At 37.3% G+C, this 12,447-nt stretch overlaps 1 protein-coding gene across 4 annotated transcripts in view; it reads right to left on the bottom strand.

Moving 5' to 3' along the window:
• Window positions 1–4,197: 4,197 nt before the first annotated feature.
• Ikzf2 (IKAROS family zinc finger 2) overlaps window positions 4,198–12,447 on the bottom strand; it is a 148,620-nt gene continuing 140,370 nt past the window's right edge. For all 4 annotated transcript variants that reach the window (XM_027397147.2, XM_027397146.2, XM_035441019.1 and 1 more), the window contains one exon: window positions 4,198–8,979. In XM_027397147.2, the coding sequence (XP_027252948.1) occupies window positions 8,255–8,979 (725 nt within the window). In that variant the 3' untranslated portion in view covers window positions 4,198–8,254. The remainder of the gene's footprint in view (window positions 8,980–12,447) is intronic.

Consider the following 12,447-nt stretch of genomic DNA (forward strand, 5'->3'; position numbering starts at 1 on the left):
TAGTAATTTGGTAAGTTTTTTTCTGCTTGCTATTTCTCATTCACCCCTCTCCAGCCACAGGCTTCTATTTTGAAAGATGCTCTGGTCGAGGTTACACATGTTCATTTAAATTTGTACTATCTCTCATTCCGTGTGACATATGGAAGTGAATTTATTGAGAACTATTGCAAATATCTACGGGTTCTGTAAATATGTACCAAAGAAAATTTAACAGCTATCTCAAATGTGTGTGGGACTTCATCACTTGGCACAAGAGCAAAGCAGATAGCTGAAGCTAAGTGAAATAAATTTTCAGTCATCTGGACCCTTTTGGATTTCTACTCGGGAATTATCTTTGTAATGGAACAATCTTCTCATGGAAAAGATACAGTCCTTATGGAATTTGAGGCATGAGGGGTAGAGCTACATGAAGTACAGCTAGCAATCAAACCTACTCAATGCTACTACCAACCTATGCCTTACTCCATGATTTTTTAACAAGATTTTGTTCTGTTCTGACTACTAAGAAATTCTGTTTTATAATATTATTACTGGACAAAGCTTGGACCACATGTGTTACTCAGGGGAAATCTGAAGTAAGCTACACTTTTCTTTCCTTCTGACTGATGTCTTTTAAAAAAAGAAGTGAGACTCTGATATAGAGATATCTTAGATTAATTTTAAAGTTAAAAACAGGTTTACATGAGAATTATCCAAAGAATAGAGATTCCATTCTTGACAAAACATGTGATAGCCTGTTCTCTGCCATAGGAGACTCTACAAAGTGTGAGGGAGCAGCTAGTCATTGAGATGGAGGACTGTGAGGTCACACATATCAGTGCTCCAGGACAGGACTGAGACACACACACACAATGGTAATGACCAAACCACTATTCACAAATTCAGTGACTGGAGCGATGGGTTTGTGTACAGAATTTTCAACAGAAAGTTTTTATAACAAACAGTTTCTGTCAGAAGTTTATTTTATTGGTAAAATATTAAATAATATACAGAATTAAAAACTGCACTTACACTTCTGAGAAGAAATAAATCTTGGACAAATTATATGCTTGTTCCTGAGATTGGCTAAATTTATTCCAGTAGCTGTGCACTCAGACAGTACAAACCTTTATAATATAACCCTTTCACAAAGTATTACAAAGTTTCTGCAGCTTCTTCAGTTGTACACACATACACACATTCACACATGCATATACAACACTCACACACATATACACAGTACCCACGTACACGCACAGAGCGTGTATGTGTCTGCATTAAAAACAAAGAAAATACAAGTCCCACATTTTAGTCTGCAGTGATAAAACTGTTTAGTGGAGGTCTCCCAATCAGTATGCAGCAAAGTGACAGCTCACACAGCTGCAGAGACTGTTGCAATCTTTCCACAGTAAACCCCATTTTCTGAGGTATTTGAGCCTTAAAAAAACAAAAACAAAAACAAAAACCCTACATTACACTGAGCAAACCTGACATACAAGGTCTGGAATTTTAATTTTACAGATATTTATATATATATTCCTTTTTAAACAATAGTTTTTATTTCCCCAAATTATTAGTTTGAAAAAATGAGGTTTACTGGTTTGATTTTTTTCCTTTTTTCTTCTAAAAAAATCAAAGTATTCTAGAAACTGACAAGCAATTAGTCCTTAAAATAGTCTAATTACCTTTGGTATTGTTAAAGAAAAAAAGTTAAGTAGCCAAGACACATACTGTACAAATGCAGTAAATGCCTCAAAAGAAATGCCAAAGAAATGTTACTTTTTAACAAAACATGTATTTACATTACAGCAGTTTTACTACAGGAACACAGGTATTAAAAATAAAGAAAAGAGCACACTGCATATAAATATGAATGATACAAAAGATATTTCTCAATCTGCATGAAAACAGGACTGCTTCAAATATTTAAAATTTTTTCTTCAACAGGTAATATGGATTTAAACCTGACCGAAGTGCTTTGATATTTATTTTCCAAAAGGACAAGAAATAAAAACATTAAATATTAGTTACTTAACTTAAGAGCATTAGGCAAGATTGGGAGAGAAAAATCCAGTCTGTTCAGATTTCAAGACAGGATATAATTCTAACTCATGATTTCAAAGTTTATTTAGGGTAAAAGAAGCTTCCAGAAAGTCAGAGAAGTCATTTGTTTCTACATTTTCTAATCTTTAGATAGTGGAGTGTTTTTTATCTTTGCTTGTTATGTCCTTTGACATGTTTAATTTCCAGCGGTTTCTTTTTGTCATTGGCTAAAGAAGAAATGTCAGAAAAATTACCATAGTTTTTAAGACTTCAAGAGGGGTATTGCACTTTTATGGACAGAAAGAATATCTGTTAAAGTAGATAGTGGAAATAACCCTTCTGAAACTGCAAATAACACATGGTTTAAAAGGCTGGACTATTTTAGCAAGCCCAGGGCCTGGAAACCCTCTTTGTGTTTGGAATATTACTGCTAAAGCACTTGTCCCCACAGTGGGAAGTAAGTTAAGACTCTACATTTTTATCTTCTTTCTAAGTGCTTGGGGGGAAGTTATTTTTTATGACTTGTATTTTAGAAGAAAGCCAAGCAATTTAAAATACAAGCAAACATGAACCAGACATATACTCTGCAGAACCTCTGGAGTCATGTTAGGTGCCTCATACTTGATAATTAAGCAAAATAAGAACTAGATAGCTTACCATAGCAACCCAACCAAGCTTTAAAAATATAAAACTACACTTGAGTATAAAAATACACCAGAAGATTATAGAGCTAAGAAAAACTACCAAAAAAATTAAGACTTAATGGATCAGAGGTTCAGAGTTGACCCCCTCTTCCGACTCTTAGGAGCGTCAAGAAAGACATCCAAAGACAATGGCAGAAGGGCTGTGAACAGAGTGAACACAAAGATGTAAGAGGAAGTGACAACCAAGGAGGTAAAAACCCAACTTATTCATACAGAAGGGGGGCACGTGATTGACATACAAAATCTCAAGTGCTCCACAGCCAAAACTTTTTTTAGATCACAGTTTCGTAATTTGAAAAACTTAAAAAAAAAAATCAACAAAATTATCAGCAACCCCTATATTCCTTTTCTCCTTACAGTTACAGTGTATTCATTTTAAAATCCATTTCCAGTAAATGAAACTCAGTGATATCCTAGTAAGTGCATAGTAGTGGATTCAGTGACCGCCGTCTGTCCAAGCTTTCCTTACTCTGTGTTATGTGAGGTAAACTGAAGGCCTGATTGACTGCAAACTGGCTTATTTGTACCTATAGGAAGTTTTTATTCTGTACTTACTGTGATTTAGCATAAGACCTCTAAATTTTCATATTAATTCATAATATAAAACTCATCTTAGGAAACTAATAGTTCATGTACCACTGTCTATATGGGATAAAGGTGAATTCATAGCAAACTTGTACAGAACATACACCAGTAGAGTATAATGGGAGAAAGACACCATAAATAGAATTAAGAACTCATTTCTAAGAGTGCATATGGAAAAATACCCACAAACTCACAGTGCAGCAAGAGAACACAAAACCACTAGAAATAGAATGTTACATAAAAACCTTGTGGAAATTCCAAAATTTTAGGTCTCTGTAATAAATGTAAAAATATTCAAGGTGTCACTAATTTGGCCTAAGAGTACACTACGACAGAAGGAAACACCAGTATATCACAGCTTCTTGGTCACATGATGTCTACTTTATACAACCAGCAGCTCATTTTTAGAAACGCTGTCATAGTTGAAGACACCCTCACAAGTGACAGACAAACCCTGTCCTAAACATCTGAGGTGACACTTCCGAGAAGGGCTTTGTGACATGTGTGCTGAGTTTTGTCTTGTTCAAGAGGGAAACAGTGATCGTATTTCCACATTATCTCATAAACCAACCACTGGTGAGAAGACATTGGATCCAAGACTAGAGTAACACTAGTTAGGCATAAGAAATGCAAAACAATACTGTAATTATTGACCCCAAATTCTACAAAGAAACCCTGTGTGATGCCAACCAATTCTTCCTCAAGAATAAAGCAAAAACACAGTAGAGTTCAATTTGCTGCTGACATGCGACTCTGCCTTCTATTTCTCCTCTATCATATAATAGTGTTCAGAAATATTATCAAGCTAAAAAAGATTAAAATCTGGTTTCAAAGTTTCCTGTCACTTTTGCCAGCTCAGCTGAAAGTTTGGAAATTCTTTTAGCAGTTCCCCCCCCCCTTTTTTTTTTTTTTGCTAAGATCACAAAGATGAATTAGAGAGTACTTAAATTTTATGTGATTTTCTTTTTAAATACACAGGAAAAGTTGGTAGAGCTAAACCAGCTCACCAACACTCTCAATGAAATTTTAAAAGGCACCAATAGAAAATTTTATAAGTATTTAATACATTAAATTCAGAATTTGAGACCAGTTACTGTATATTTTAATTATTTTGCAGAAACTGGAAGACTAAAATATTTATAAAATAACTTTTATATATACAAAGCTTAAATTTACCCCTCACTTTATTTTTTTCCCTTTTGAATACGGGGAGTTTTTACTGTAGAATACACAGGCAGTATGTGTTAAAATAACGTGAAATATAAATGATGACGACCACAAATCTACAATTTCATAATAATGAATAATTCAGGGCTAAAAAATGTGTAGTCAGATGTCCTGATAGTCTAGGCACTGTCCTGAATCTAGGGGCAGGCAGCTTCCCTGGTCCAGTACAGCCTCCTCTGCTTATCTTTCTAACATAACTTACCATTTTGGAGATAAGATGAAGTAAGACTTGGGAAATATAGAGTTAAAATTTAAAACACACAAAAGTCAAGGTTTTGTGAGGTACCCAACTGTGACACAAAAAAGCACAAATACAGGACAAAATTGCTAAATCATTTCCTGTATTTTCTTCCTCTCTAAAAGAAAACAAAACAAAACAAAAGAATCTGTATTTCTTTAAATTCTCACAGGTTAAAACCCTCCTGCCCCCTGGATGTAGACAATGGAAACATGGGATTTAATTTGCCACTAGCCCTAAATATACACTGCCAACTTCGGGATTTCTTAATACAACCTGGTAAAGAAGACCTAAGTGCTGATATATTAACTGTACTCTTACTTCTAAGCTTTTGTAACACATCTGGTGATGCTAACCGCTTCTTTTCATGAATCTTCATTAAAAGAATGTGTGATACACACGTGCCTGCAAACTTTAATGCATTAAAACAGCCCGTTTTATTCAGAAAATTCTCAACGGAATGTTTGAACGACAGTGCTTCCTGCCTCTCTCTACTGCTCATGGTGCTGGTCACTGTTCTAGAAGACCTTTCAAACAGCAATTCATCACAATTACAGAGAGGCAGTGTGTTTCTCCAGAAAGAACTGGTGATAACAAAACAAAAAAAAAATTCGGCAAAATTAGGACAGAATCAGCTGATAAATTTCTGCCAAACTGGAAAACACAGAGGGTAACCCATTTTCATGCCCCTCAAACACTCACTCAACTGTTAAATCTCACCTAAATAAACTGGGTTTGTAAGTGTTATGCAAATTTGATTTATTTGGTATCTGGCCCTCACATTTATTTTTAGGTGCTACCATGTCACCTATTCTCTTTGGTGAAAAAGTCATTGAGAGTCCCTCAGACAGCACTACGTCCACAAAATTCACTGTAACCTACAAACTTTGAATTCACTTTGTCCTCATTTGTCTCTGTCACACCTGAGCCATCTGTTTTTTTTTTTTTTTTTTTTTTTGTACCTTAAGTCATGCATCTTAAAAAAAAATGCTAGTGTATACGAATAGCAGATACACCTTCATAGCTGATTTTTTGAATAAATCAGGTTTTCCACTAAGATGGAATTAGAAAGGTAGGGAGTATGTTCGTACCATCTTCAAAGGGGTAGTACACAAATCTTTAGGTACACCTAAATTCAGTTTAATCCAAGGGCAGGCAGATCATGATTGTTAATACAGTAGGTATGAGGAGAGAAAATGAAGAAAATTGATAAAATGGATGCCAGCAGAAATTCACAGGGCCAAAATTATGAACACATTGACAGACATCCAAATGCTTTGTTAAATTGCAAAAAACCGAAAAATCATAAGCCTTAACATTGTTTACCTCATTCAAGCATAAATGTCATTTCCATTAGGATTCCAGAGTGTGCAGGGTAGAACTGGGGGTAAGGGAGTCTTGACAAGATGCTTTCTCCCTGAGTAAACTGTGTTTTCACAAATTACCAAGGGATTAAAAAAAAAAAAAAAAAAAACCAATAGTTGGCATCCGCTATATCTCTATTTTGGTGCATTCTCTTACAAGTAAGGGAACCATTTGGACAATTTGTCCAGAAATAACTAAGGTAGGGATTAGTAAAAGAGATAATTCAGAACTTTTCTACCTAGCTCCAGCTATGTTAGAGCTAAAAAGTTCTTCAAGTGAACAGATGGAAACTTGCAAAGCCAGTTAAGAGAACACTGCTTGCTCATCAGTGAATAGTTCCTGATCCTGCCCAGGTCACCTTGCAGTTCCATGGCTTCAGCATCCTATTCAAGGGCCAGTTGGAGCACTTATTTGTTACTGTTTAGCAGACCTTCTGCATTTACAAATGGCTATCAGATAATCCAGTCATGGTCAGGCTGTTTTCCTCAAACTCACGCAACAAGTTATGTCTGCCAAATGCATTCTCCCAACTGACTTGAGAACAGTGTGCTCCAATCCCACTCACAAATGCCAGTGGACTCCAGAGAGAAAGCCAAGCACTCAGAGAGATCACCTTAAAACCTGCACATGAAACATGGAAGTATATGCCTTGTGCAAATAAAGAGAGGGCAGATAATTCTCTACTAAGGGATTTCGATGCCTTTCTGACAAGGACTTTTAGAGTTGAATTTTTTAAAGTGCAGGACCTTACCTGAAGACTGTCACTTTCTTAACTCCAAGAAGGGTAAAAGAAAACTTTGATGCTCTTTTGTTTGACCTGCAGTGTGATATTAAGGTTACAAAGAAGTTCCCTTTTGTCTGCAGCAAAGGTAGTACCATTATTACTGAAGAAATAGTGGAATAAATAGCCCTAGTTAATGAATGACCTTCCAGGGTTCAAGTGACCATATTCAGGTCCAATTAGCTGCTCCCAGATTTAGAAAGAAGCAGTGGATAGTCAGGCCTTAAGATCTTCTATTCCAAAAGTCAAAGAGGAATGGACTATGGATAGAACACTGAGTGGTCACAGCTTGAAGAAAAATACCAGAAGAGGGTTCTCAGAGTGGGATTTCCCCCTACTGTTAGCCTAATTACACTTTTCTGCTGACTGGTTAACACTGATTAAATGCTGATAAAGTGACAATCGTAAACACACCTTTAGAAACAAATATGGATACTAGGCTACCATCGTATTACGACTTAAAAGAAAAAAAATCTCAAATTGTGAAAAGCAGAATTCTTCCTGGAAATTACTGACTGCCTCTTACCCACTCTTAGACCATATGTGATTCTGAAAACTACATAAAAATACTATTTGTTACAGGTGTTAAAAGTAAGGCTGCCAGGGTGTCTATAAAATGCCAGTCATCAAAACTATGGAAAAACAGTGCGCAAGTTTAGAAAAATAAGATCAAAGGACCTCAGACATATCGTAGTGGCCCTTAACTACCTGTAGTTTAAAAGTTTTACTCTATGATACAGTGTAAAACATACTGAATTATAAATTCCGTTGGGGAGGTAAACATAGAACCCACAACAAGTCAACTCATCCAAGGAGTTATTGAAAATAACAATGTGTTTGTGTTCCATGATCTCTAAGAACAGAAAATTAAAAATGGGTTTACATTTTGAAACATCTTTGAGAATCAAATTACTTAGGCCATTTCAAATTGCCAAAGTCCTAACCAGAAAACTCTCAACTTTCCTGCCTTCTCTCACGATCCTGAACATCAATGGCAAATCAGAATATTTTAGGTGAATCTCTATGAACCAAATGATTCTCCAAAGCATGGCAGGCCTTAATATGGATGCATGGCTGAAACAAACTGCTTTAGAGGCCCACAAGAAAAAAAAAAAAAAGCCACAGCATCAGTGAAGATCCCATCCCTTTTCCCTTGTTTCTTTCTTAATATAATTAGGCAGAGCAAATGACATGTTGTCCACAAAATAAGAATTATAGACAGTGACAGAATTAAGGAGAAAGTGTGTCACCATCTGAGGAAAGGTGGGACTGTAAGTGCAGTATTTCTTCCTGTGCAGTTCTTCATAGGGGTCCCCTTTGGAATGAAAAGGCCTAGTGGAATGTGTGCTCCCCTCGAACAATGTGTGATGAAAACTCATAACGGTCCTGGCTTCTGTAGCCACAGATGTTGCATTCCAGTGGGTCCCGGTAGCCATGGCAACCCATGTGAATGGTGTACATGACATGGTCTAGGAAAAGGACTCGGCAGTGCTCACACTTGAAGGCCCTTATCTGTTCTCCTTCTCCATTGAAAACTTTATAGATGTCCTTCAGAGAGCCCTTGGTGGCCTTGGTAGCATCCAAAGCCTTGACATCCTCCTTCATGTAAGCTGGGCTTTGTTTCCTCTTGGGATTTAAGGCAGGGTTTCCTTGGTAGGACTGGTGGTCATCGTGGCTGCTCTCTGAGTCAGTAGAATCGAGGCAGCTATTGCTGGGAGAGGCCTCTCTTTCCTGGGGTCGACTCTTTGGTCTGATGAGAGAGATGGGGCCATCCATGTTGTTTTCATGACTATCAGACGTTTCCCTGCTAATGGGTCTTTCTATCCTGTTGGGATGATAGACCTGAGAATAAGCTGAGCTTATAACTGGGGCTACCTCGGCGATTGTGCTTGGTGCGTGCTGCATCAGAGGGTGAAGGGCCTCAGCCCCAAGGTAGGTGATTGCATTGTTGATGGCTTGGTCCATCATATGAGACTGCATCAGCTCAGCCTCCTTCTCATACGTTAGGTTCATATCAAAATGGATATCTGGGTAGCTGAATCGCATCAGCTTTTCCCCTAAAATGAAAATTTAAAAAAAAGGAAGAGAAAACAGCAAAATTAGTGATTGGATTAAAAATATAAAGAGTTACAAAGTTAACTAAACACTTTCTCAATTTTACACAAATTGTGCTTTTTTATGCTTTGGGTCAAGTGATTGGGCTCCTTTAATTCTGTTGAGATGCACAGGTACTTCGATCATGCAAAAAAGAATTTGTAACAAGCCATTTGCACTTGCTCTAATGATATCCCAGAAATGAATCCAGCCTGAAAGACTTTTATCTTATTTTTAATTTTTATTAAGATGCTCATTTGGGTAGTGCTCAGGATTTTAGGAGAAGGAATAAATGTCAGGGGAAAATAAATCAGACTATGCTCATTTCTGAGTATCGAAAACACAGTAGATGAGCTACAACGACTGGGAGAGTATAAGGGATCTGGTTATAGGCTATGCTGCCATGCTGTTTCACTCTTGACCAGGAAGAAGTGGGCTGATTTCCCTGCTACTTTAGAAAAGAAAAGTTATAGAATCAATACATATCAGGCAGTAGGATGTAAATAATCATTATTAAAGTGGTTTGAAAGCTATATCACCTGATAAAATGAATGGAATTTAAAGCTACTTTAAAATGTACTAAGGATCATTAAAAATACTTGTTGACAAAGTTGCTTAACTTTTGTTTCTTGGAATTGGCAGCTTTTATACCAGATGTGTCCAGACGTGTGACAATTACACTTTGTATGCCCATTGTTAGTCTCCATGCTTCTTGTTTCAAGTACGTTGTTTCTCCTTTAATATTTACTATTAAAAAATAAAAAAAATTCCCCAGTATTTTATTCAATACAAGGTCTGAATATTAACCATGAAGGAGTTTGGAGTTTCAAACAGAAAAGAAAAAGAGCAATATTCCTATCTGTCAGAGAAGTTCATCCCTTTGAAGTTCCACCATTAAAACTATGTGGTATTTACCTATTTACTGACAAGGAAAGTATACAGATAAAGCTTCTTGAAATAGTATGCTGTTATATGTCATAATATATTGTGGGTAAAGGACTAATGTGTGGTGACACTAGAAAATGTAGATTCTGACAATGCTGGAAGAGGCAGCATTAAAACATTAATTTTATTTCAGATTTGAGGAAATAGCCTTGCCTGGTGGTAGTGGCTCACACCTTTAATCCCAGCACTTGGGAGACAGGCAGGCAGACCTCTGAGTTTGAGGCCAGTCTGGTCTACTGAATGAGTTCCAGGACAGCCAGGGTTACACAGAGAAACCCTGTCTCAAAAAAACAAAACTAAAAGAAATAGCCCCAAAGCCTAAAGCTAATGATGGAGTAATGAAAACGAATCCACCTCCTGGCATCCAGTTTAAAGTACTGAGCTGGCTGTGGTGACACACCTTTAATCCTAGCATCCAGGAGGTAGAGACAGAGGGATCTCTGAGTTAATGGCCAGCATGGTCTAAACTATAGACTCTGTCTACACAGTTCCAGGACAGCAAGAGCCATATAGAGAAACCATGTTTTGGAAAAAGCAGACAATAACAAACCAAATGAACAACAAAAAGAAATAATCAAATTACAAAAAAAGATAATAAACTTTAAAAATTTCAAAGTTAAGCTAGATAACTCTGACCCATGTTCTCAAAGAGCTTACAATTTAGATAATGATGGTTTGGTAGGTATTTTATGCTCAAATAAGAGGTATATCTAACTGGTATAAGAGGAATAAAGGAAGACTTCTTGAAAGAAGTGATATTAGGATGGAGAATGGGATGGTAAAAACATTGGCTAGTAAAGAAGCATGGAGGTGGAGTTGCTGGCAGGGAGGTTTAGAAATAAGAGGGGATGACTTATAATAAGCAATTACATTTCAACACAGCTGAGAGTGGAAACAGATGACTAAAATGAGCCAGAGGACAAGGCACGCAGCAGGAGAGGGAGGGATTTTATCCCGAGAGCACTACAGCTTGCCGTACTTAAACAGGAACATGCCCTGATATGATATTCATTCAACAAGAGGATGCAGAAAGTTGCTGTAGTGAGATGCCTGGACTTATGTAGTGATGGCACAATGGAGAAGGGTTCATGGAATGGACAGCAATTAGACCAATACTGTCACTAGGCCTGTGGGATTATCCAGACAGATAAAGAGAACGGGAAGTGTGAAGTTGAGTTTTCAGTCTTGGAAAATGGAGGCGTGGGTGACAGCAAGATAGAAAAGGGAATAGCTTCCGTTTGAGGGTCATATGGTAACAGGTACATGTGCTGAAGGAGGGCAACTTTGGAAGCATGGCAGCTGATGGTATCACTCTGCCATCGGTAAACTGAAGAAAAGGTCAAGCAGAGTGTTTGGAAAATTCTTTTATGTCAGCAGACAGAGCCAGGCTGGATTCCTACACTTCACAGCATATCTAGAAGGCCTCATGGAACGAGGATTTTATAATGCTGGAGATTGCAGGCTGCACTCTTTTCTGTACAAGGATCCCAGAAATCCTTCAAGAGTTTTTCCTGAGTGTATTTCTGGGGTTCCTACAGCCTCTGTACCAGCAGAGCTTCTGGATGGCATGTGCTTAAGGCAATCCTTAGAAAACATCTGATCCTCTGTGTGCTATTTGTGTGGTCCAATAGGCAAAGAACTTGTATGTACAGGGAGGGGCACCTATAAGTTGGGGAGGCATATATGTGGTGTGTGTGTGTGTGTGTGTGTGTGTGTGTGTGTGTGTGTGTGTGTGTGTGATATTTTGAAAATGAAAAGAAACAAGGATGGGTCTTTCATGGGGCAATTATGTTTTCTTTCCCAAGATCTAGTGAGGTGACTCTTCAGAATTCTATACTTGTGAATAGTTGAGTGAAGAGGAACAGAGAAGATGGAAGAAAATGGGAGAGACAAATGTTCTAGAAATCATAGGAAGAGTGTTTTTCAGAAGAATTTGGATTTCAATAGTGGCAGACGATCTTTAGGATGTGTATGTTCTGAGTGTTCACTACTTCCCTTCAGTTGGTCTTAATGTGACAAATGGTTTGCTAGTTCTCTATGAAAATTCACAAGAAGGCCTCTCAACGGTTTTACTGGAGCAACAGAATTTTCATAGCCTCCTTAAATGACCAAGGAAGAGGCTAGTTCCCAGCCACTACTTAGTAAGGCTCTCCTACCAGGTTCTCCAGTGGTAGAATATGAGAATCTGTTGTAATAATTTTACCTATTCTTTTAACTTTATCACTATAAGAAAAGATATATTACATACACAAGGAATAATGGTTCTTTAACAATTCTACTGAAACTCTACCATTCATACATTCTTTAACAAATGCAAGACCCTCTCTCCTCAGAGATGATCCACAAGATATGGCACAGATGAAGAATAACAACACTGGGCATACCAGAGAATACCTAAAGTCTTGGAAATGAAAAATGAAGTCTAAAATAAATAATCTTTCATCTTTTCAGCTCAAAAGTCATAGGCTGGATGAAAAATAGGGATC

This window comes from Cricetulus griseus, chromosome 2, assembly GCF_003668045.3.
Source record: "Cricetulus griseus strain 17A/GY chromosome 2, alternate assembly CriGri-PICRH-1.0, whole genome shotgun sequence".
In the NCBI taxonomy this organism is placed as follows: Eukaryota; Metazoa; Chordata; class Mammalia; order Rodentia; family Cricetidae; genus Cricetulus; species Cricetulus griseus.